The following is a 20436-nucleotide window of genomic DNA, read 5'->3' as shown; positions in this document are numbered from 1 at the left end:
CTGTATGCTAAGGCTAACACGCGCCGCTCTGTCTGGGCACGATGCACTTTTAGATGAGTCGAACACGTAGCTACACCCTCCTGCATCCGGATGCAAACAGAAGTCCCAGTGATTATATTATGCCCAGCAGGTTTTATAAACACATCCTATTTACACCTGCTGGCCAAACACACGTCTACACACACACACACACACACACATATTACATGCCTGCACTTAGCCCTTAGATGATTACACAGGTATGTACACTGTGACTGCATAGACAACACATAGATGCATGTGAAGGTGTAACCTCACACGACCTGTTACACACAGAGCAGATCTGTGTGCGGTGATGAAGGTACTCGCTGTAGAGGCCGATGAAGGAGCTATTTATTATTGTGTGTTTTTTCATGGTTGGGCTCCACAGGAAGGTAAAAAACAAACAAACTAAATGCCAGGTTTGTACCTCCAGCTCTGCAGAGTTTACCTCGAATTTAAACCGCCCCAGGGAAAGATGCTTCCAGAAAATCTCAGCGTATGATGAAGTAACGTGCAATGCAGCCATTTACAGACGAAGCGTGATGGATCTGCACACAATGACCTCACAGAGACGGATGATTCCAAGTTTTATTTGGTACAGCACAGTACAGTATACTGTATGTTCACATCAGCATTCGGGATCTGTCACAACAGAAGTTTGTGACAGTTTCATTTGGTCAAACATTTGTCAGTTTATTGACGACTCGATCACAAACATCACCTCAGTCGTGTTAAAGAGTGTTCTGTACAAACACCAGCACACATACATACATACATACATATGGATGTTTTTTTATTTGTATGAAAATCTTTAAGAAGTATGTGTGTCCTGTCCATGACAGACAGGTGTTTGTGTGTTGTTCTGTGAGAAGTCAGATAATCTGTCTGTGAAATCTTGACCTTAACAGGTCATGGTCAGCATGTTACATCCTCCCTCTCCACATGTGTTTCTACTGCTTCTAATTCATCAGCTTTTTCAAGAAGCACTTCACTGTCACATGACACACTGCAAGAAACCTCTATAAAGATGGCTTTAATAATAACCAAAATTAAAGAAATCATGCCCGTTTGTTTGGCAATTCACAAAGAAAGTTTCCAGTTTATTAAAGTAACATGAACTGAATTAGTCAAACAATTCAATTGTCTGCTCTGTTAGTTATTGACAGATCCTGCTGTTCAGAGAAGTGTGATTATTTACAGAGACACTCGGCACGCAGGAAACCTTGATTTTGTTTTGTAAAATCTATAATTCCACGGAATGAATGTCATGGATTGGGTGTGGGTGTGCTCATTTTTCACCCAGCGTGGCGGAGCTGTGGCGGATCTCACTGGTTTCCTTGTCACATGTCAGCTACAGATGAGGATTGTGTCTTTGTTTTGTTTGTTTGTTTGTTTGTTTGTTTTTTTTACAGTTTAAGGTGCACTGGATTCAAATAATTAGCACAGAAGTGACCAAAGACCTCAAAAGTGCATGAGTGCTGACAACTTCAATCCATGTTTGCTGCACTTTCATCACATCTTGAACTCGGATTTATAGAAAATGGAACAGCACAGTCATTTCTGATGGTGTTTTTGTATTGCAACACAGTGAATGTCCAGCTTGGTTGTGACAACATAAAAGATTTTTATTTTTTCTTCTGTACAAATGGTCAATATTTAATTATAAGGCCTGTCTTTTGTGGATTTAGATGAATGAACCAAACTGTTTTTCCGGCTTCATCGTCACAGCTGAAAAGTTTGACATTCACTGTGTCGGCTTAGGATAAAAGAACCGCTTAGTTTCATCAGTCTGAAGCACACAGATGTTGTCCTTAAGAGTCTAAAAAAATAAAATAATGCTAAGAAACACAGATCTAGAAAAATACCCTAACAATACAGTAAAAAGTCTACAGTAAGTAAAAACTGAAAAAACTGTCACTAGGATGCTTTGGATTTTGTGTGTTACCCTCTAGCTTCTTCTATTGCTGATTTAACTATTGTACCTTTGTGTGCATTGATATAATGTTATTAAATCCTGGATTACAGCTATAAATTACACTATCAATACAAAACGTCTTCAGAAGCTGCAGGGTATCACTCAAAGATCCGAACCATCACTCAGGTAAACTATCACTGTCTAAATGTGCTTTAGTGTGTGTGTATATATATATACATGGTAGGGAATGCTATCTTTTTAGTCGGGCATTTGCATTGGTGTCCATGCTTCTTTAGTAGAGGGGTCCTTTGTGGCTCTCTCTTGCATGTCCTTTCAGTCCTGCTCAGAGCTGCTTCCTCTGCTCTTGTTGACTGCTGACCCCTTTACTTCTTCTCCTGAGGGATCTTTTATGTAGCCTGTTACTGTTGGTGCCGGCTGAGGAGAGAAAGGGAACGAATACTGATGACATCATGTAAACATGACTTGCCAAAAGGCTTGTAAATTACCTTGAGTGGTGAGTGAGTGCGGCTAAAGGATCTATTTCAGAGGCTGCCAGCGTTAGCGCTAGCACCGCAGGAGGCGCATTTTCTGAGTACAAAATATTAGACTTAGAGTTTCATGCACTTTATAATTTAGGACACCATTCATTGAAAGGTTTAAATCTACTGCATTAGTTTTGGTTGTCCAGTTTGTGTTCATGAATGAATTCAAAAGAAGCACCAGGTGTCCTGGGTGACACTCCTGTGTCTCAGACCTTTGCTGCATAGGCTTCCCTTCTTTCTTTTTTAATGTAGAGTGTGTGGTTTTCTGAACCTGATTCGTCGTGTATTACAGACTCAATCCCAGCTGTCAATGGTCGAGAGGTGGGGTACACCCTGGACAGGTCGCCAGCCTATCACAGGGCCTATCACAATCAGAAACTCACCTTCTGTACATTCCACTTGTGGCTCCTCCCACAGCCCATTTGCCATGCAGCGTATGACAGGCAGGTGGCGCTGTGTGTAGCCAGGGTCACACTGGTAGCGGACTATAGAGTTGACAGGATAGTGCCCTCTGCTGCTCCCCATGGGCCGTGCATGTGCCACTTCAGGTGGAGCACCGCACGTGACTGGCAGAGAGGACAAGTAAGTCTGGTTCATATCATTCACTTTCAGATTAAATCCACTTGACTGGACCTAACATGCAATGTTAAATATTTGAATATTGTGACTTGCTCCACAGTAAACTAACCGGGCCCAGACTTGCAGGTGAAGGGAAGGTGGTAGTTGCAGGGCACATCGTTCCATTTTCCACCCTCGTGCCAGGTCATCACCACACAATCTTCCCCAGAGTTGAAGTAGTTATCTGGCTGGTTGGGCCTCCAGTTCTCAAATGTCTGAGCAGAGCATTAAAAGAACAGTAAGCAAGCTAATAATTTATTAATGTGAGGGGAAAATGGTCCAACCAAGCTCACCAGAGGACTGCCGTCTGTCCAGCGGAACTCATTCTGTACTTCTTTGTCATTAAGTCCAATCCACTGGTAGTCCTGAGCATTGGCTTTGGACAACAAAGACACAAACGGTGTGACATAATATGTAAAAGTCACTTATGTGCGCAAAAGCAGCTACTCACAGTTGACAAACAGCTGCTCCTCCTGGGAGCTGATGCTGACCAGGTGAGCGTTGAGCTCCTGACAGCGTTGCTCTGCCTCTGACCAGGTGTCTCTCATCGTGAAGTGGAGGTAACAGCTGCCCATAAACTCCATCCATCCCTCGGCACAGCCCTGTACAGCTACACAAATAGTTTAAAGATCAAATGTCTGTATTCTACCTTTTCTGAAATTGGACGTGAAAGACAATGATGTGGGTGTTGTGGCTGCTGACTTACGTGTTGAGCAGTCTTCACCAGTGAAGCCATTAGGGCACTGACACACGGCGATGTCTCCTTGCACAGAGCAATATCCTGATCCACAGGGGTTTGGATCACAGAGGTCTACAGACAGCAGAGAGGCACCAACTTTAACCATTTGAACAATAGCAGTATGATTGTATGGTATATGAATTAAACCTCTAATTCACCTTCCACTACTTCTGGCTGCTCCACAACAGAGGGAGTTACTAATGACATTGATGGTGCTGTGGTTGGGCTGGTATATGCTGCATCTGGAGTCACTGGAATAAGTGTGGGTCCAGAGAAGCTCTCCTGACCATACTCCCCAATTCCTGATTGGCCAACAGTGGCGATGTACTCTCTGTGTGGCAGGGTGACAGAATGCTGCTCCCCTTCATCAGTGTCTCCTCTTCCTGAGAGGTGTGAACGGCCGCTGAACTCATGGTGGATCCCTGTGGCGCTTCCTTCCCCACTCACTTCCACCACACCGCGGCCCTGCTCGGGATGGCGCGTCAGTGGTGGTACAGTCATTTCTATCATCCGCTCTTCTGTTAAGTAGATGACATCACCACGATGCTGGGAAGAGTCCCCAGAGGCAGAGCCACTGCCTGAAACACCAGACTGAAAACCACTAGGTAAGCCGCTGTGGAACCCTGATCCAAAGGGCTGGTATCCGGACACCTCTTGCTCTCCAGATGGTTGGGTTGTCAGGTCAACGGCACTGTGGTCAACAAATGAAATGCCAGAAAACCCACCAGAGCCTGACCCGGATATATGTCCTGACCCAGACACACTTGATCCAAAGCCACTGTATTCAATTTGACTCTTGCCAAGCTCCTGCTCAGTGGACTCTTGAATGGTTTTCTCCACCATGAGCTCTGAGTAACCGCTGATACCACTGATGTCCCCACTTCCACTGGGAAAACCTGATCCTGACACACCAGAGTGTGTGTCAAAGCCCTCCCCTGATCCAGAGACATATGTACTGCTCCCTCCTGCCTCCTGAGGATGTCCAGAGGCAGAGCCAGAGGCAGAGAAGTAATCACGGTCTGGGCTTAAGGTGACACCCAGTCCTGAGCCAGACACATCACCACTGCTGCTGGAGATTCCAGACTCCCCAGAGATCTCCCCAGAAGCTGAACCAGATCCTGACACATCAACCGGGACAGGAGGTGAGATGGGTGTCACTGTGAGCAAAGAATAATGATAAGAATAATTAATTACCCTGATTAACCTTGGAAGTAGTGCTGAATTATTTTACATATTCGTTGTGATCAGTTGTCTCACCTGTTGGTTCAACCTGCTGAGTTATGACTGTGGTCTTGTTGATTATCTCTGTTATAGTGATATTTACAGTTTCATTGTAACCCACAGTAGTGTCAACTAAAAGAAACAAAGCAGGAAGTAGGATGAGAGCAAAGCAATTTACATCAATAACAATTATTCAGAGCAGATATCTTACCAGTCGGAGCCAGTTGATCGACTGCCACTGTTGTTTTGTTGATTACATCCTCAGTCACTACTGTCATATTTGCACTGGTCTTATTGTCAACGTGAACAACAGGAACTTCAGCTGACAAAAAAACAACAACATTAAAGACACAGGTTTGGGTAAAGAAAAAAGAAAAACGTTACCAGCCTTTTCTCAGTCAGCTATTTGAAGCTGTTTACGTTCTGTTTTGCTAAATTATGTAAATCGATGCGTTACTTTTTGTACTTCATTATTTATTTATTGTATAGATGAAAGAAACCTCACCAAACCCACTACTTTACCTTTAAAGCAGTATGCGTCGTAGCGTGAGTGCTCATCAGGGAATCCTGTTTGGTTGGGGTAGGCATAGATGATGTGGACCCCCACCTGACCTCCCCCACAGTGGGACTTGGAGGTTCTGATGGGGTAGCGTACACTGCGGTCCAAGAGCCAGCCCGGACGACACTTGTCAAGTCCTTGATTCCAGGCAGCATACAGCTGGCCGGGGTTGGCCAGGGTGGTGTTGAGCTTCTGACAGTGCTGCACAGCCTCCTCATAGGAAAAACTGTCATAGTCGCTGGTGAAGAAGACCTCACCTGACAGACAAAGTAAAGGATCATTAGAGTTCAAACATTTACCTGCAGCGGGCGGTGTATAGGTAGATACTCACCAGCCAGACGTTCCACGTAACAATACACATCATAGCGTTCGTTGGCTGGTCTCAGGCCATAGGATCTGACTCCAGGGAGCTGAAGCAGATTACCAGCACAGTTATCTCTCGGTGACACGATTGGATACCTGAGAATGGAAATATTAGTACATTTAAAATGTATTTTTATATCTAGTATGTAAGACAACATTTAATAAATATTGATGGTCCAGCTCACCGGACTGTCTGGTCCCGCAGCCAGCCTGCATCACATTGGTGTAGGCCTTTCTCAAAGGCTCCCTGCAGCTGCTGGGGGCTCGCGATGACCGCCCCAATACTCTGACAAGCCTGCAGAGCCTCCACAAAGGTCAGGGTATACCGACCAGTGATGGGCCTGTAGTGGAACACTACACCTGGAGAGAAGGTGTAATCTCAGTACCATTGATTTACCATTGATTTCCGTCTTCTATATCTACAGTACTTGGTCCAGTCCTGTTTTCATTTAGGATACATCCGTAAATTACCGACATGTTCCAAAGGATTTTATTACTGAATATGTATTATTTGCAATTTACCTGTGGGAGCCATGGGCTCATATATATTTGTCAGTCCAGGCACGGGAGTCCCTTTGGGGAATATGTCTACCACACTGGGTGGGATGGGCAGCGGTGAGAGAATGTCCACTCCTCCGGTCTTGGTCTCCTCACCCTCAGATGGAGTGGGCAGGCTTGGATATGGTCCAGGGGCAGGTGTGATGTGGATGACATCTGGGAAAGGGGTCGTCCTTGAAGGCACTGCACCATCATCTTCACCAGCTGAAGGATAAGATCGCACGATTAAGGCATTGTTTTAAATGACCTTGGTATTCAGTAGAGATTTATACCTTTAATTTGCAAATTCTGCATTAAATTCTTAAATTCTGATTATCTTTGCTATTGAAGTCTGTAGTATCATCATTAAGAACTAATTCATTGTATATCAGTAAATGTTTTGGATTTTGTTCAAGAGAAATTATTAACCTTGGAAGCAGATGGCATCGTAGTGAGAGTCTGGGTAGGGGTATCCTGTCTGGTTTGGGAACAGGTAGACAGTTCTCACTCCCAGGAGTCCCCCTCCACACTGAGGCCTGGCGATGTTGATGGGATAGCGTACACTCCTGTCAGCCAGCCAGCCAGCGTTGCACACATCCATACCACCCTTCCAGGCCAGGTAAAGCTCTCCAGTAGTGGCTAGCCTAGCGCCGAGTTTGGCACATTGGTCCTGTGCTTCATAGAATGTAAACTTCTCCATAGATGTGGAGTAGAAGACTCTGCCTGGGAAAAGAGAAATGAGAGAGAAACCCTGTCACTTTAGGGTTTGCATTCATGGGTTTTGTTTTGTTGTTGCGCATGTTAGGGGATGTACCTGACATCTTCTCAGCAAAACAATACACGTCATATGTCTCATTGATCTCTCTCACACCATAGGTTCTCACACCAGGGAAGTTTTCCTTGTCTCCATAGCAACGCTCTCTTGGCTCATGGATGGGGTACCTTGAAGAGTTGAGTGATTTTTTTTTGAGTGTTTATTTACACTAAGAGAAGGTCTTTTCCACATCATTTATGTGGAAAGGCTTCACTTAAAAAGTTTGATTGATGGATCAATACTACCTGACAGTCTGATCAGAGAGCCACCCTGCGTCGCACTGATGATATCCGTCATCATATGCAGCCTGGAGCTGGGCTGGAGTAGCAATGGTGGCGCTGTTCTGGATACAGGCTGCTTTGGCCTTCTCGAATGTCAGGGTGTAGCGGGTGGAGATGGCACGATAGTGGAACACAATACCTGTGAAGTTAATGGTAGACTGTCTAATTCTGCTCACTAACAAAGAGACTTTTACATTGTAGTGATGTGAAGAAATGTTTTGCCATACCCTGAACCTGGATGTCCACGGTGTCGTAACTGTCCTCAATGCCATGCATCACCTCGCAGCGGTAAGTACCGGAGTCTTTGGTCCTCAGCTCTGTTATTTCCATGGTGGCATCAGTGGACACCAGTGGGTAGTTGACCATCGTCACTCTGTCCAAATACTCTGTCTCTACATGAACCTTCCCCTCTGACGCCACCAGGATGGTGGTGACCTTCTCCTTGGTGACGTGGCTCCACTTGATGCGGTGGGAAAGTGGAGCGATGGTCGGTGCTCCGGGGTCGTTGACAGTGTTGTCCTGGAAGTAACATGGCACCACTATCTTGCTGCCCATCAGAGGTCGGAGGGGCAGCTCAAGCGGGATGCTGACACGCAACATGCCGTCCACATCTGAGGTGAAGACAAATGAAATGTAGATGTACGTTTTCTTCATGTGGTCTTGTGAGATGGGCTGAAATTGTGTGTAATTTATTGACACTTGTGGTGGGTGCATTAGAAGAAAGAAAGTCAAGTGTTTTCAAATCAGGCCTGTCACTAATGGGTGAAAAATTTCTTCCTTCCGTAATGTTAGTATTTGCCACTTAGGCACAGGCCTGTATATAATTAATTTTAATTGAATGACAAAAATTGCACAGCAACAACCGCCAATGTTGAGGTGCAAGCTTACCATCATGGTCTTCAAAAGATATTGTTGCCGAGATGAAGGGCAAGGACAAAAACAGCAGAAGTAGAGGGCTCATTGTTATCTGTAAAGAAATGTTTAGTGTTGACAAAAGCATCACAATTGAATCATTTTGATTTATAACAATCAAAGAATTAAAATAAGCTGTATGTAATACTTACTGCTTGTACCAGAAATGCTTATTCTTGCTCATGTAATGAGTGAATGAATGCGTGGTCTTATTTATCACATTTTCCTCTGCCCTTTAATGCCACTGTTTTTCCTAACTCTTGTACACTCATATATCCATCCAGCTTTATTCATTCAATATTATCCCACGTCGGTTAATGCGTCAGCCTCATGAGCTAAAATGGAAATGGAACGTCAGGAGTCTCTGGTATCATTTGAAAATGCTCACTGAGGAATGAAAGCGCTCTCTGTGTTTGCACACAGGAAAAGTGTTCAGTGCTAAAATAAGGAAGAAGTGTGATTCAGTCATCTCAAACAATTTTCCATTTATTAAATACTAAGAAAGAAATGAACGCTGGGCTTTGGCTTTTGCCAGTTGTGTTCTGTCCTTTGTGTGTGTGCTTGCCTGGCCATTGCACAGTGTGCGTAAATGCAGTGCTGCGTTCACACTAAGGGAGGTTATTACTGGCTTGTACTTGTGACAATTTCGACTTGACTTTATATCCAATGAATTTAACAGGTCAAAAACTTAACTAGTTTAGTGATAACTGTAAGAATAAGACCCATCAGGTGCTGCTGCACTGTACCTTGCAAGCTGTCCACTTCCTATTGCTGCTACCTGTGAGATTGAACTACTCATATGTTTAGTAGGTATATTGTTGTATACTCATCATATTACAATAATGATGAGGGCTCCTCACAAGCTGTGAAGGGTCTGAGGGCCCAATGATGGCTGCTTGCAGCTTTAACTCTTTAAACAGAAGCATTTTGTTTATGTATGCTGATTGTGACAAGCGATGGCACCTAAAGTCCTCAGACTTTCTACAGGGCCTCTGCTGTAGGAAATCAAATAGTCATAGACGGCCTTCTTACACAGTTTATTGCATATGAAAAAGATGAAGCTATATCTTTTGTATTAACCCTAAAAATATAACTGGGGTGCTGGGAGAGCACACTCTAGTAAACTTTGCAAAAATCGCCTGACAAATATAAGCATGCTAATCTAATGTGTGCTTTAAAATCAACATGTTGCGTCAAAGAATTGCAGCTGAACGATATATATGAATAGACAGACCATACCATAATCCTCCTAGGTAGCTAGCTCTTGTGGCAGCCCTCCTAAATGCAGCTTCTGGGATTTTTTGTGTGTATTTTACATCACTGAATTCTGACAAAATATCAGCAACTGGCACCTTCAGGCTCAGTATCACAAGCTCACATCTGTCAGACCCTGATTACCGCTATGCTTATTTTCTTAACTTTCCACTGCTATGACGTGCAGCACAGACAAACATACGAAACCGTTGCAAGTCCCAACTGAACCCTCACTGTGCTGCATTCACAAGCCCCGGGACAGGCAGCAGAGCACTCCCAGTTCATTCCAAACGGCCACAGAAGCACGTTTACAAGCAGTAAACCTGAAGCTCTGTGTCACAAAACGTTTGCAGTGGCTGACCAAAGACTGGCAGCCTGGTAGAAGGCCAACAGGGAAATATAGTCACCTTTCATATTTCATGGTTATTAAAATGCAGGACAATGTCGTGCATCGGTGTGTGTACTACATACAGTATGAATGAGCATGTGTGTATGTGTGTGGGCTGCTTGCATTCTCAGAGTTCCACAGATCCAGCTCATACAGTACAGTAGGGCTAATATTTGCCCTGCTGTCTAAGATCCGTCTGGGAGTGACTCTTGGCCCAGTTTGGGAGGAAACACAAAATACCACACATCATAGATAAAAAGATGGATCCATCCTGGAATAGGCTCAGTTATACCTTTTTTATGAATCTCTAAAGCTCAGTCCATCCTTGAACTCAGTCTGACTTACATTTGGTTATGTATGGTATCCCTGTGCTTCTCATTTATTTTAGGCAATGCATAACCATCCATCCATCCATCCATCCATCCATCCATCCGTCCATCCATCCATCCATCCGTCCATCAATCCATCCATCCTTCCATCCATGCATCCATAAATCCATCCATCCATCCATCCGTCCATCCAACCATCCATCCATCCATCCATCCATCCATCCATCCATCCATCCATCCATCCAACCATCCATCCATCCATCCGTCCATCCATCCATCCATCCATCCATCCATCCATCCGTCTATCCTTCCATCCATCCGTCCATCAATCCATCCATCCTTCCATCCATGCATCCATAAACCCATCCATCCATCCATCCATCATCCATCCATCCATCCATCCATCCATCTATCCATCCATCCATCCATCCATCCGTCCATCCATCCATCCATCCATCGTCCATCGTCCATCGTCCATCAATCCATCCATCCTTCCATCCATGCATCCATAAATCCATCCATCCATCCATCCATCCGTCCATCCATCCATGCTTCCATCCATCCATCCATCCATCCATGCTTCCATTCATCCATCCAGCCAGCCAGATCAATGGGAACAGAGACACCCAGGCCTTCCTGTTTACAGCAACTTCCTCCAGCCGGTTGATATAATCCCTGATGCACCCTGGACCTTCACTCAGCTCACTCTGTCCTATAGATTTCTGAAAAGAAGAACCCATATGACATCTAGAGGAGCAGCAGGTGAGCCTCTACTGGCTGGATTAAAACTAATTTCAGCTCATGTATTCATGATTTTGCTTCTTATTTTCCTAAGGAGAACTTATTTGTTCCATTACTGTTTGCCCCAAAATATGCTCACATAATCTTGCTGCAGTCCCAATTTGCATCTGTGTGTGGTGAGAAGGGCAGCAAACTTCAAATTAAAGGGCTGTAATGTCAAGTCAAAAACATGGCAGTAGTATTTTATTAGGCCAAATAGTTAATAACACCTAACCTATTAGAACTGACTGAGATTGTTGCCTTCTCAGCTACAAACAGTAACTCAGAGGCATTAAGGTGAGGCTGAGTACCAGTAACACTGGTAGATAAACTATGGCAGTGTGTGTGTGTGTGTGTGTGTGTAATATAGAACAGTTCAGCTCCTAGAACAGCTCCTGATTATCTGTTTTGTCCATATCAGCCTGCTGTCTTCTGCCTTTTTGGGCAAAGGTTTTTATCAGCACTCTCCTGTCCTTATGAGGCCCAGAGACCCGCTGCAGACTGTGACTCCATCAGCTGTCCCTGCCAGGTAAAAAGCACCTCTACACCAGTTGACTGACTGTGAGGCAGCCTCTACTTCCTGCTTATGCTTTATCTGTCTGCAGTGTCTTTGGCTTGTATAAGTAGCATTTAAAGTCCAGCAGGTCTGTGATGGTCATGAGAAAAAGTACAGTTTGTGCAGTATTTTATGTCACCCACCAGACTTTTCCTTGTAATAAACAGGGAGTACAACCCACTTGATACAAATGCAGTTTTCTAGTCAGTAAAGTTTGTCTGTGAATGGGGAAAATACAGCTGAGGTCCCTTTAAAATCTTCTAAAGCTGTAGAGTTGTATGGCACAATCTGCATAATTTGTCCTCTGCCTGTGAACAAAGACAACAATCAAACGTGTCTCTGTGCATGATTACAGAAAAGTCAAGCCAACCAGGACCTCCCCTTCGTATTGCTCAGTGCCACCATTGAGCAGATCCTCTGCTCTCTTTAAATGCATCATTTAAAACGTGGCCCTGGCATTCGTGAGCAAACCTTGCCAGGCCAGGTCAGGCCAATCAGGCCTCTCTCCACAGTGTGCCCATTCAGTCAGTGGGGTGGCTGCTGCTCCCCTGTTCAGCCACTGCGGTATGTTCTGCTCCCAGCTGAGGTGGAGGGCAATAAGACCTCGGTCTGTTCCAGCAACGGACAGGGGCTGGGTCTCAAGCGGGGAGGGAGGGTGCAACCATGCCAAGGTAAACACAAGGCGGGCATCCTGGGGAGCCTAACCACCCCCCCTACATCACCTCATCACCTCCCCCTCCACCCTCTCTCCTCCAACTCTCCAGAGTCCCCCAGGAGCAGAACAGAGTGGACATTGATCTATACGCACACACAGAGGGGATGTGTGGGAGCACACGTCTGATGCCCCTGCTACAGGAGATGTGTGTGTGCATCTGTGTGTGTGCACATATTGACACACACAGACTCTTTCATAATCACAGGTGCTTATGGGTGCATTAGTACATGCCTATATACTCATCAGTCAGAGATCAAAGACAAGCAGACACACACACACTTGAACTCTCCTATGTGAGTTTAAATTATACTTCTAAACATATTTAACCCTTTATCAGCTCTCTTTTACTTCAACACCTGAGAATTACAATTCACCACGAGTGCTCAGCAGCCTAAGGTAACCATAGAAACAGGATGCCACTCTACAATGATAATTTCTTTGTCCCATAAGTTACATAGTTTCCCCCACCGAATAAATACAGTGTGGAACAGTTTATAATCAATAACATATTAATGTATAAATATCTCTGTTTCAGAATGACTGAACTCAACTGTGTTGGAAACAGACTCATCACATGATACATGGTGTGGAGTATGATCTAGGGAAGCAGGTTGGTGCAAATTTAGAAAACCTTTTTTTTTTAATTAAAAATATGATTTATTCATATAATCCTGTCATTGTAATGTAGAAAACAGATTTATATGCAGACCTAAATTACAGTTTAAAATAGAACTGATAATTTATGGGCTGAGAGGGAACTACAGTGTCTTATTGTGTCTTGTGTCTTATCTCATTGTGCCTGGAGTCTACATCAACACAGATGATTGATGAACCTCTCCTCAGGATTTCAAGATAAATACATCAGTCATGAGATAATTAACAAAATAAAGATATATAGACCATTTAATTAGCTTTCCTTTAATCTATGCTCCTAAATTACTTGATACTTTTTCCTCAGCATTTACAGGACTACACATTTCTATTTCTATCTGACTCAGGTGGTGATAAACACAATAGGTCAGTGTTGAAATGTTGCAAGGACACTTTGCTCTGTCAACCAGCATCACAAGCTACAAACTGTCACATCCAAATTAATCACATAAGATGAGAAGCAACACTTTCGACACACTGCAGACCTGACATCAACCAATGAACACATCGCAACTCAGCAAAGTTCCCAAGTCACAACAGCAAATACTGTGAATGCCAAAACTCCCATAGAATTCACACCAATACCCCCAATTCAACACAGAACTACTGAAATAAAAACTTTTAAAAAGTTACCTTTGGTTTGAGTACCTGAATCAATACCTGCCTCCCCACACAAGCAGAGGCAGCAGTCTGAGAGTATCCCCCTAAAAACCTTCCTCACAGTATTCCTCCTTATAGGGTGTCCAGTAAACGTACCGTTGATGCTGCTGCAGCGCTCCCAGTGCCAGCGACTCCAGGGGCCTCTCACTCCTGCCTGTGTAGGAGTGCAGAAAGAAGCTCTATTCAAACTCTGCCACACATTTAGATGTTGGAAAGAGAGAGAGGGTGAGCAAGGAAAGAGGGAGGGAGAAAGAAAGAGAGAGAGAGCGATGTGGTACTCTCCTGCCAGTTGGTGAGGTCATACAAACAGCCCAGAATATCAAGGCTGAAGCACAGAACCAAACAAAATCCAGCAGATTATCAGGAGGCGACTGCAGAGCAGTTTGTGGATAATATACACACATAATAAAGGCAGACATTGATCAGAATGTTTAGTGTTACTCAAACACATCTTCATAATTATAATATAACACTACATTTCAGTTGGACTATTAATCACATGGCACACTTTACTTTCTACTCTCGATTCTCTGCACTGAATACACTGAAACTGAGATTATATTACGGAGGCAGTTGTTGAAGCGAGCCCAGACATATATTAATATACTACCTCTAAATTCCAAACTTATTTTAATGTCAGGAGACAGAAGAGGGTGAAAAATAAAAACTGTTTCACATGTTTCAAGGCTCTATATTTACCCAGACCACCTTCAAAATAAAATAAAATGAGGTCTTTTTGTGCTGCTGTTTCCAGCCTTCTTCCAATATAGAACTGATACTTAACCTTTAGTTATTGATCAAGAATATTAGTCCACACCGGTCTGCTTATTCCTGAGTGATGGATAAACCTCTGACTTTGTTTGCATGTGTTGTACATCCATGACGTCTTGGGCCAGCCATGCAGAAGCTCATTTGTACCGTGTATATGGTACAATGTGGCTGTGAACTGCTACTTGAAAAATGTTGTATTCTAAGTCTTGATAACCATGTATGTGTGTGTGTGCCGTACAGGATAAACTCTGCCTGCTGCTAATGTCTGTGTGCATTCAGTGTAAAGTTAAACATGCTAATGTTGGCCTGAGGTTGAGGAAAGGCGTGTCTCCCGTTCGTCTCCTTCCAAACTTTATTCAGATCTGTAAATGCCGGCTGTGTGCTCACTGAAGCACACACTCACCATCAGCAGATTCAAAGGAGAATTATTAGCAGCTGATCTGCTATAATTTTGGGGTTTATTTGCAGACTGTGTTTGTTTAGCAGATGCACATGGATGAAATAGAAACAGCAGGTTTACCCACCATCACTCATGTCAGTCAGCTGTTTCACAGCAGTGCCTCAAAATATCTGTTTTATAGGTTTATGTTGCAGGTTTTTTTTGGTGTTTTTTTTTTAACTCTGCGAAGGTTTTTATTTATAAAGCCTGTATATAGTTCTAAAAGTGGCAGGAAACACCTCTCTACAGTGCAAAAATATGTCCTCCAGCTCAGCAGTTCTGGGGATTCCGAATTTGTTGCATACTTGGACTTTTTATAAGCAGATTATAAAGGTGTAGTTAATGTAGTATCATAACCCTAAGAAGCAAAGTGCTCCTCTTGCATGAGTACAGGAAAATGTTCATTGAGAACTGAACCATTCATGGTTTTGTTACGTGGAAAATCTCCCTAATAACCACAGAGTAACTCACATTTTCTGCTGCTGTGATCTCACACAGGCTTTTCCTGGTTTGTGAGTGGGAGTTTGTTGGTGGGCCAAAAACTGCAGTTTTTTAGTCACACAAAGGACCAGTATCATAGAGTTAAAGACCACTGCAGTTTGAACACTGTGGGATAACTGTGATATTTCTCTGAAACAAGGAAACGTATACATCATCACCAACTCAGACACAAGAAGTCCTCACAAAGGACACATTCGGCCCAATCTGGCCGACACGTTAATGTTAGGTCATATGGTCCATTGTCATCTGGCAGTAGGTTGAGGTGGAGTGGAAGGTGCTTTCTTTAAATTAAGTACTTCTGGTTGAGGTTAGGCATTAAAACACATTAAAGTTCCTTTTATGTGAGATTGCAGTTTGCACATGTCACAACATGAAACACAAGTTATGCTTTGACATCTATCTCTTTGGTCACCCTGGAGATGAGTCATCCCTTCAACAACACATGCCCTGTCTAGACTCGACCACAGGCGAGGTGCCAAATACACATATGAACATGTCCTCATGATAAAATGCCACACCTGGTCAATAATACATGTAGATACAACTCGTGGTTAACTGAATACATGGATGTATTGTCCAAATACACCATTATGTTACATTTAAGTTAATGGAACATATTGTGATTGTGTGACATCATCCAATCATTGTCTGATACAGCTGCTACAGTGGCATGATTAGTTGGGGGTGGTGGCAGACTTTCACTCATTTAAGTTTTGTTTTTACCACTGTTAAGTTTAGTTTTTATTCATGGTTGGTTAAGGTCAGCCCTAATATGGACAAAAAGGTGAATGACCTTTGGATGCAGCCTCAAGTGGCCATTGTAGGAACTGCATTCTGAGGTGCTCTCATAGTTTGATGTCCCCTGCAGTCCTGTGCCAGCTAGCAGGTCTTACAAATTACAAAATCCTACTTGCTGAGCATCAGTTTTTATCCTGAGAATGTCCTTGCAGAACAAAACGTCTGTGCTGTGTTCTGTCCATGGTGTCTCAGCATGTTATATGTAGCTACTGTGTGTGTGTTTTTTTATGTGGCTGGGTTACATAGCAATAAATTAAAGCACACAAAGAGTCTTTAGGCAGGTAGTGTGTTTTCACAGTCTGGGTCGTAAAGAAAATGTGTATGGATGTTTTAAATGACTGTCATATCCTGTTGCTCGCCAGTTTATGCTACAATGAAACATGCTGCCATGAATGCCGCTTTGTTCCACAAACATGAAGAATTTTGTCGTTTTATGGGCTGGAGAGTTGTTTTTCTTTGTGTTCTGTGTGTATTTATCTGTGAACACACAGGTCATTTTCAGTCTATGTGAGTTCAGACTTACAACTAGCAGCATTAAACAGAGTCTACCTGAAAGACCTCTCAGAGTGCAGAATGGGGGGTGGGGAGGGACGGGAAGGGGGTCAAGACAGAGGAGCTTGTGTTTTTCTCTCTTCTGCGGCTCAAATGATCCAAATATGAGCGGCCGCACGCTGGAAACATGCTGGAATATTGCTGACAGGATCATCGGAAACCAGACTGAGGCTTTTTCTTCAGGGTGACAAATTTCAAGCTCGGGAAAAGTTGCTGAGGCATCTGTTTCAGTTGATGGTCTTTCTGTTCACAGGCCTATGCACACACACACTAACACACACACACACTAACACACACACAATCGGTGTGCATTTAAAGCTGGTGATGACAGCATTGCTGTTGTGGGTTTGCACACAAACAGAAGTTTTCAGCTTCTCTCTCAGCTTACATCACTCACACTGCAGGACAAATGTAAAACATATTTCAGCATGTTAGGTATGTCATGGCTCTCAGGATGACAACGGAGGCCTGATTTTCTTTTTCTAGTCAGTCTACCACTTTAAACCAGACTGGAAAATACCACTACACACTGCACATATTTGAATACTGTATATAGACCATATTTATATCCTCAGGACTGTGCACTAACTTCTGTGTTTATATTGTAAATATTTTTCTTAATATCATTTCAATATCTTTCATACATCTTTTTTTATACATTGCTTTTTTGCACTGAAACTGGTTGATGGCTTTAATCTCATTGTACTTGTGTATAGTGACAATAAAAGGCATTCTACTCTATTCTATTCACATTTATCTATCTGTGTACAATGAGTGTTGTGTGCTTCAACATTGTGCTGTGTTGCACAGAGGGGAGTGAGGAACGGCTGCCTGCTTTAAGCTGCCGTTGTTGTGTCACAGATTTGAACTGGTCATTATTAAAGGTAGGGTAGGAGATTTTGAAAACTCAGTGAGAGTCAGCCAGATTTTGAAAGTAAACACACGCCCCTTTCTCTCGGAGCTCACCCCGAAGCCACGCCTCCCAATCACATGGACGCGCATTACCTGAAGACGAGCTGCGGTCTGTGACTTCGGCCATCACGCACGTACCTCTCTGGTGCGTGCAGAGCAGGAAGAGTGTGACAACCAGCCAATACTCCGCGCAGGGTCCACCCGGAGGATTGGCTGATGTTTTTTAGCGTTTTATAGCTTCCACAGATGATTCATATTCTTCGTTTTAAAGCGAAACTGCCAAACTAATTGGTTGCTATCGGACTGTAAAGAGAAGTTACACTAATTTAACAAAAGGTGCATCATTATGAAATCTCCTACCCGACCTTTAAGCTCTGGCACAGTGGAAGTAGAGGTCCTGTATTTGGAGTTTAGGTGCACGGTGACACTGCCAACATGGCAATGGTATCAACACCCCCCCCCCCCAAAAAAGAGACAAATAACAGAAGGTCAGGGTGATGTCACAGAAGCTTCTTCAATAGATATACATTGCATATATCTTTACGCACGCTTTTTATGACCTCATGGTTTTAGCATTCTGGGCTAACTCTAATTGCCCCCAGGGGACAAATAAAGTTCTTGATTTGATGATTTTGGTTTATCATTTAGTTTAAAGTATCACGGTCTCATAGCTGTAACTGTAACAAAACTCTGAGACACAACCTGACAGCCGTCATACATATGGAAGCCAGGACAGAAAGAGACATTTAAAAACAGATTTATTCATAATGAAACACTGAGGGGGCAGCTGCTTCTCTGCCATAATTAGAAGTTATAGGTGTGTGAATAAGTATAAATATACCACTGTACAGTATACAACCAGAGCCAGGTAGGTGTAAGTGCACATATAGATACACAGCCTTATAATGTCTAAAACCACCTCATTTGCAACAGCAAATATTCTATTTTAGAATTTATCACTTTATAAATGTCAGAGGTCTGAACATGACAGGATGCACCTCCTGTTAGTCTGCAGGTATAAACCAGATCACACAGAGAAAGGTCTTCAAGCAGCAGCCTCACATGTCATGTCCAGCAAATCCAGGAACAGGGATAGCGTGGGCCAGAATTCCTTCCTGTGCCTGAAATGAGCTCAACATGTTGAGTATCAGGGCTGCTTGAACACTGTGAACTGTGCCCATTTCTTTACATAAACACATTCAGTGCTGTCTTCACAGCATCAGGGTGAGTTTGTCTAAAGATGAATGCTATTAATTCTAGTTCTTCTAATTCTAGTTCAAACTATTGTTTTTCAGTTCCACAAGTTCTAGTTCTACACATTCATGTTCTTTAGGCTACAGTTGTTCTGGTTTTCTAGCTCTAACTTCTAGTTTTTCTAGTTCTAGTTCTTCTAAAAATCTCTAGTTCTATTTGTACTAGTTCTTAAGTTTCCTGTTTTTAAAAGATCCTTCTGTGAAAAACAAAACTTATTGTATGAAGTTATCAAATATTTTTTCTCTTGTAGATGTTATTTGTAACATTTACAAGGTGGTAATTGATTTTTTTTTATTATTTTATTTATAACATCACACATCAGTGGAAGCAAAGTTTCTGTAACAGAGTATTTTGTGACTCATGCAGTGTCCAACCTTGGTCAGTAGATGGCACACCTCTGCCAGTGACATGCATTCTTCATGAGCTCATGCTCAAGTGTGACAAGTCAACCAGACATGCACATATGAAAGCCCGCTGTGCACAATGTAAAGGAACAGATCTGCCTCTGGATTGTAGCTGTTACAGCAGTTCCTAATATTTAAAAAAAAAAAAAAAAAGAAGGCTGCGCCATGTCATAAGGCCTTCTTTCACACAGCCCAGGCTCAGCATCTCCTCCTGCTATCCGCTGAGAACAGGAGGATGTGTGTGTGTGTTGACACAGTCTCATGCAGTCTATCAAGTGGGAGGGTGACATTTTTTACAACCTCTCCATATAAATGAATAGCTGCTTTATAGCTGTGAGGACTTGCTCACTAAAAATAAGTGTGCGTACACAATGTAAGTGTGTGTGGTGTGTGAGTGTGAGCCACAGTGATAGCTACACCTGGACAAAACGGATGGCAGATCCTGAGCTCATCAAAATCCACTCAGGTGGGTTAATTTAGCAGGCTATGCTAATCTATGCTATTTAAAAAATCAGCTCTGCCAAATACTGCGCTCATCGCTTGTATTGATCTGTTGACTCTCTGAGATGTGGACCAGTGTGACCAGACTGATCTCTGGTCTGAAGCTGATATTTGGGTCATGTGAAATCCACATTAACGGTGTGTTTCGGTGCAGTATATAGTGCAGTGCATAAAGATTTATCACCATCCACCCACCCCAACCTCTGCTTTGTTTCTGGTCCTTCTTTACTCCCGTCATAGCGTCTTGAACCACCAGGGGGTGCTGTCACAATAAAGGCATGATTGTAAATAAGCAGGGGCTTTTTGGGAGGACAGTATTGATTGTCTTATATTGTGATGATGAGACAATTTACAGGAGGGATCTGGACACTAAAACAGGTCTAAAGTGTAACTTTAAAGCTAACAGATAGCTTCTCCAGGCCACATTAAATCCAAACCAGCAGGATCCA

At 43.2% G+C, this 20436-nt stretch overlaps 1 protein-coding gene across 1 annotated transcript; it reads right to left on the bottom strand.

Annotated features, from left to right (window-relative positions):
- Nucleotides 1-796: 796 nt before the first annotated feature.
- On the bottom strand, nucleotides 797-14018 carry acanb (aggrecan b). The gene is made up of 19 exons (XM_028431990.1): nucleotides 13952-14018; nucleotides 8499-8577; nucleotides 7838-8221; nucleotides 7575-7749; nucleotides 7330-7457; nucleotides 6945-7238; nucleotides 6501-6740; nucleotides 6164-6338; nucleotides 5947-6074; nucleotides 5579-5872; nucleotides 5268-5378; nucleotides 5093-5188; nucleotides 3994-4992; nucleotides 3803-3907; nucleotides 3548-3706; nucleotides 3390-3472; nucleotides 3167-3311; nucleotides 2862-3044; nucleotides 797-2371 (listed from the first exon to the last, which is right to left on the bottom strand). The coding sequence occupies exons 2-19, from the start codon at nucleotides 8569-8571 to the stop codon at nucleotides 2280-2282; spliced, it is 3864 nt and encodes a 1287-aa protein (XP_028287791.1). The 5' UTR covers nucleotides 8572-8577; nucleotides 13952-14018; the 3' UTR covers nucleotides 797-2279.
- Nucleotides 14019-20436: the final 6418 nt, after the last annotated feature.

This window comes from Parambassis ranga, chromosome 19 (genome assembly GCF_900634625.1).
Source record: "Parambassis ranga chromosome 19, fParRan2.1, whole genome shotgun sequence".
Taxonomy (NCBI): Eukaryota; Metazoa; Chordata; class Actinopteri; family Ambassidae; genus Parambassis; species Parambassis ranga.
This window is presented reverse-complemented; position numbering and strand designations above follow the sequence as displayed.

Excerpts from the sequence above, each read along its gene's own strand:
- acanb (XM_028431990.1), bottom strand. The coding sequence starts at position 8,571 with ATGAGCCCTCTACTTCTGCTGTTTTTGTCCTTGCCCTTCATCTCGGCA. Across the intron at positions 7,750-7,837 it reads CGTGGACATCCAGGTTCAGG|GTATTGTGTTCCACTATCGT; the intron begins GTATGGCAAAAC and ends TTAACTTCACAG. Across the intron at positions 3,045-3,166 it reads CACCTGCAAGTCTGGGCCCG|TCACGTGCGGTGCTCCACCT; the intron begins GTTAGTTTACTG and ends CCTCTCTGCCAG.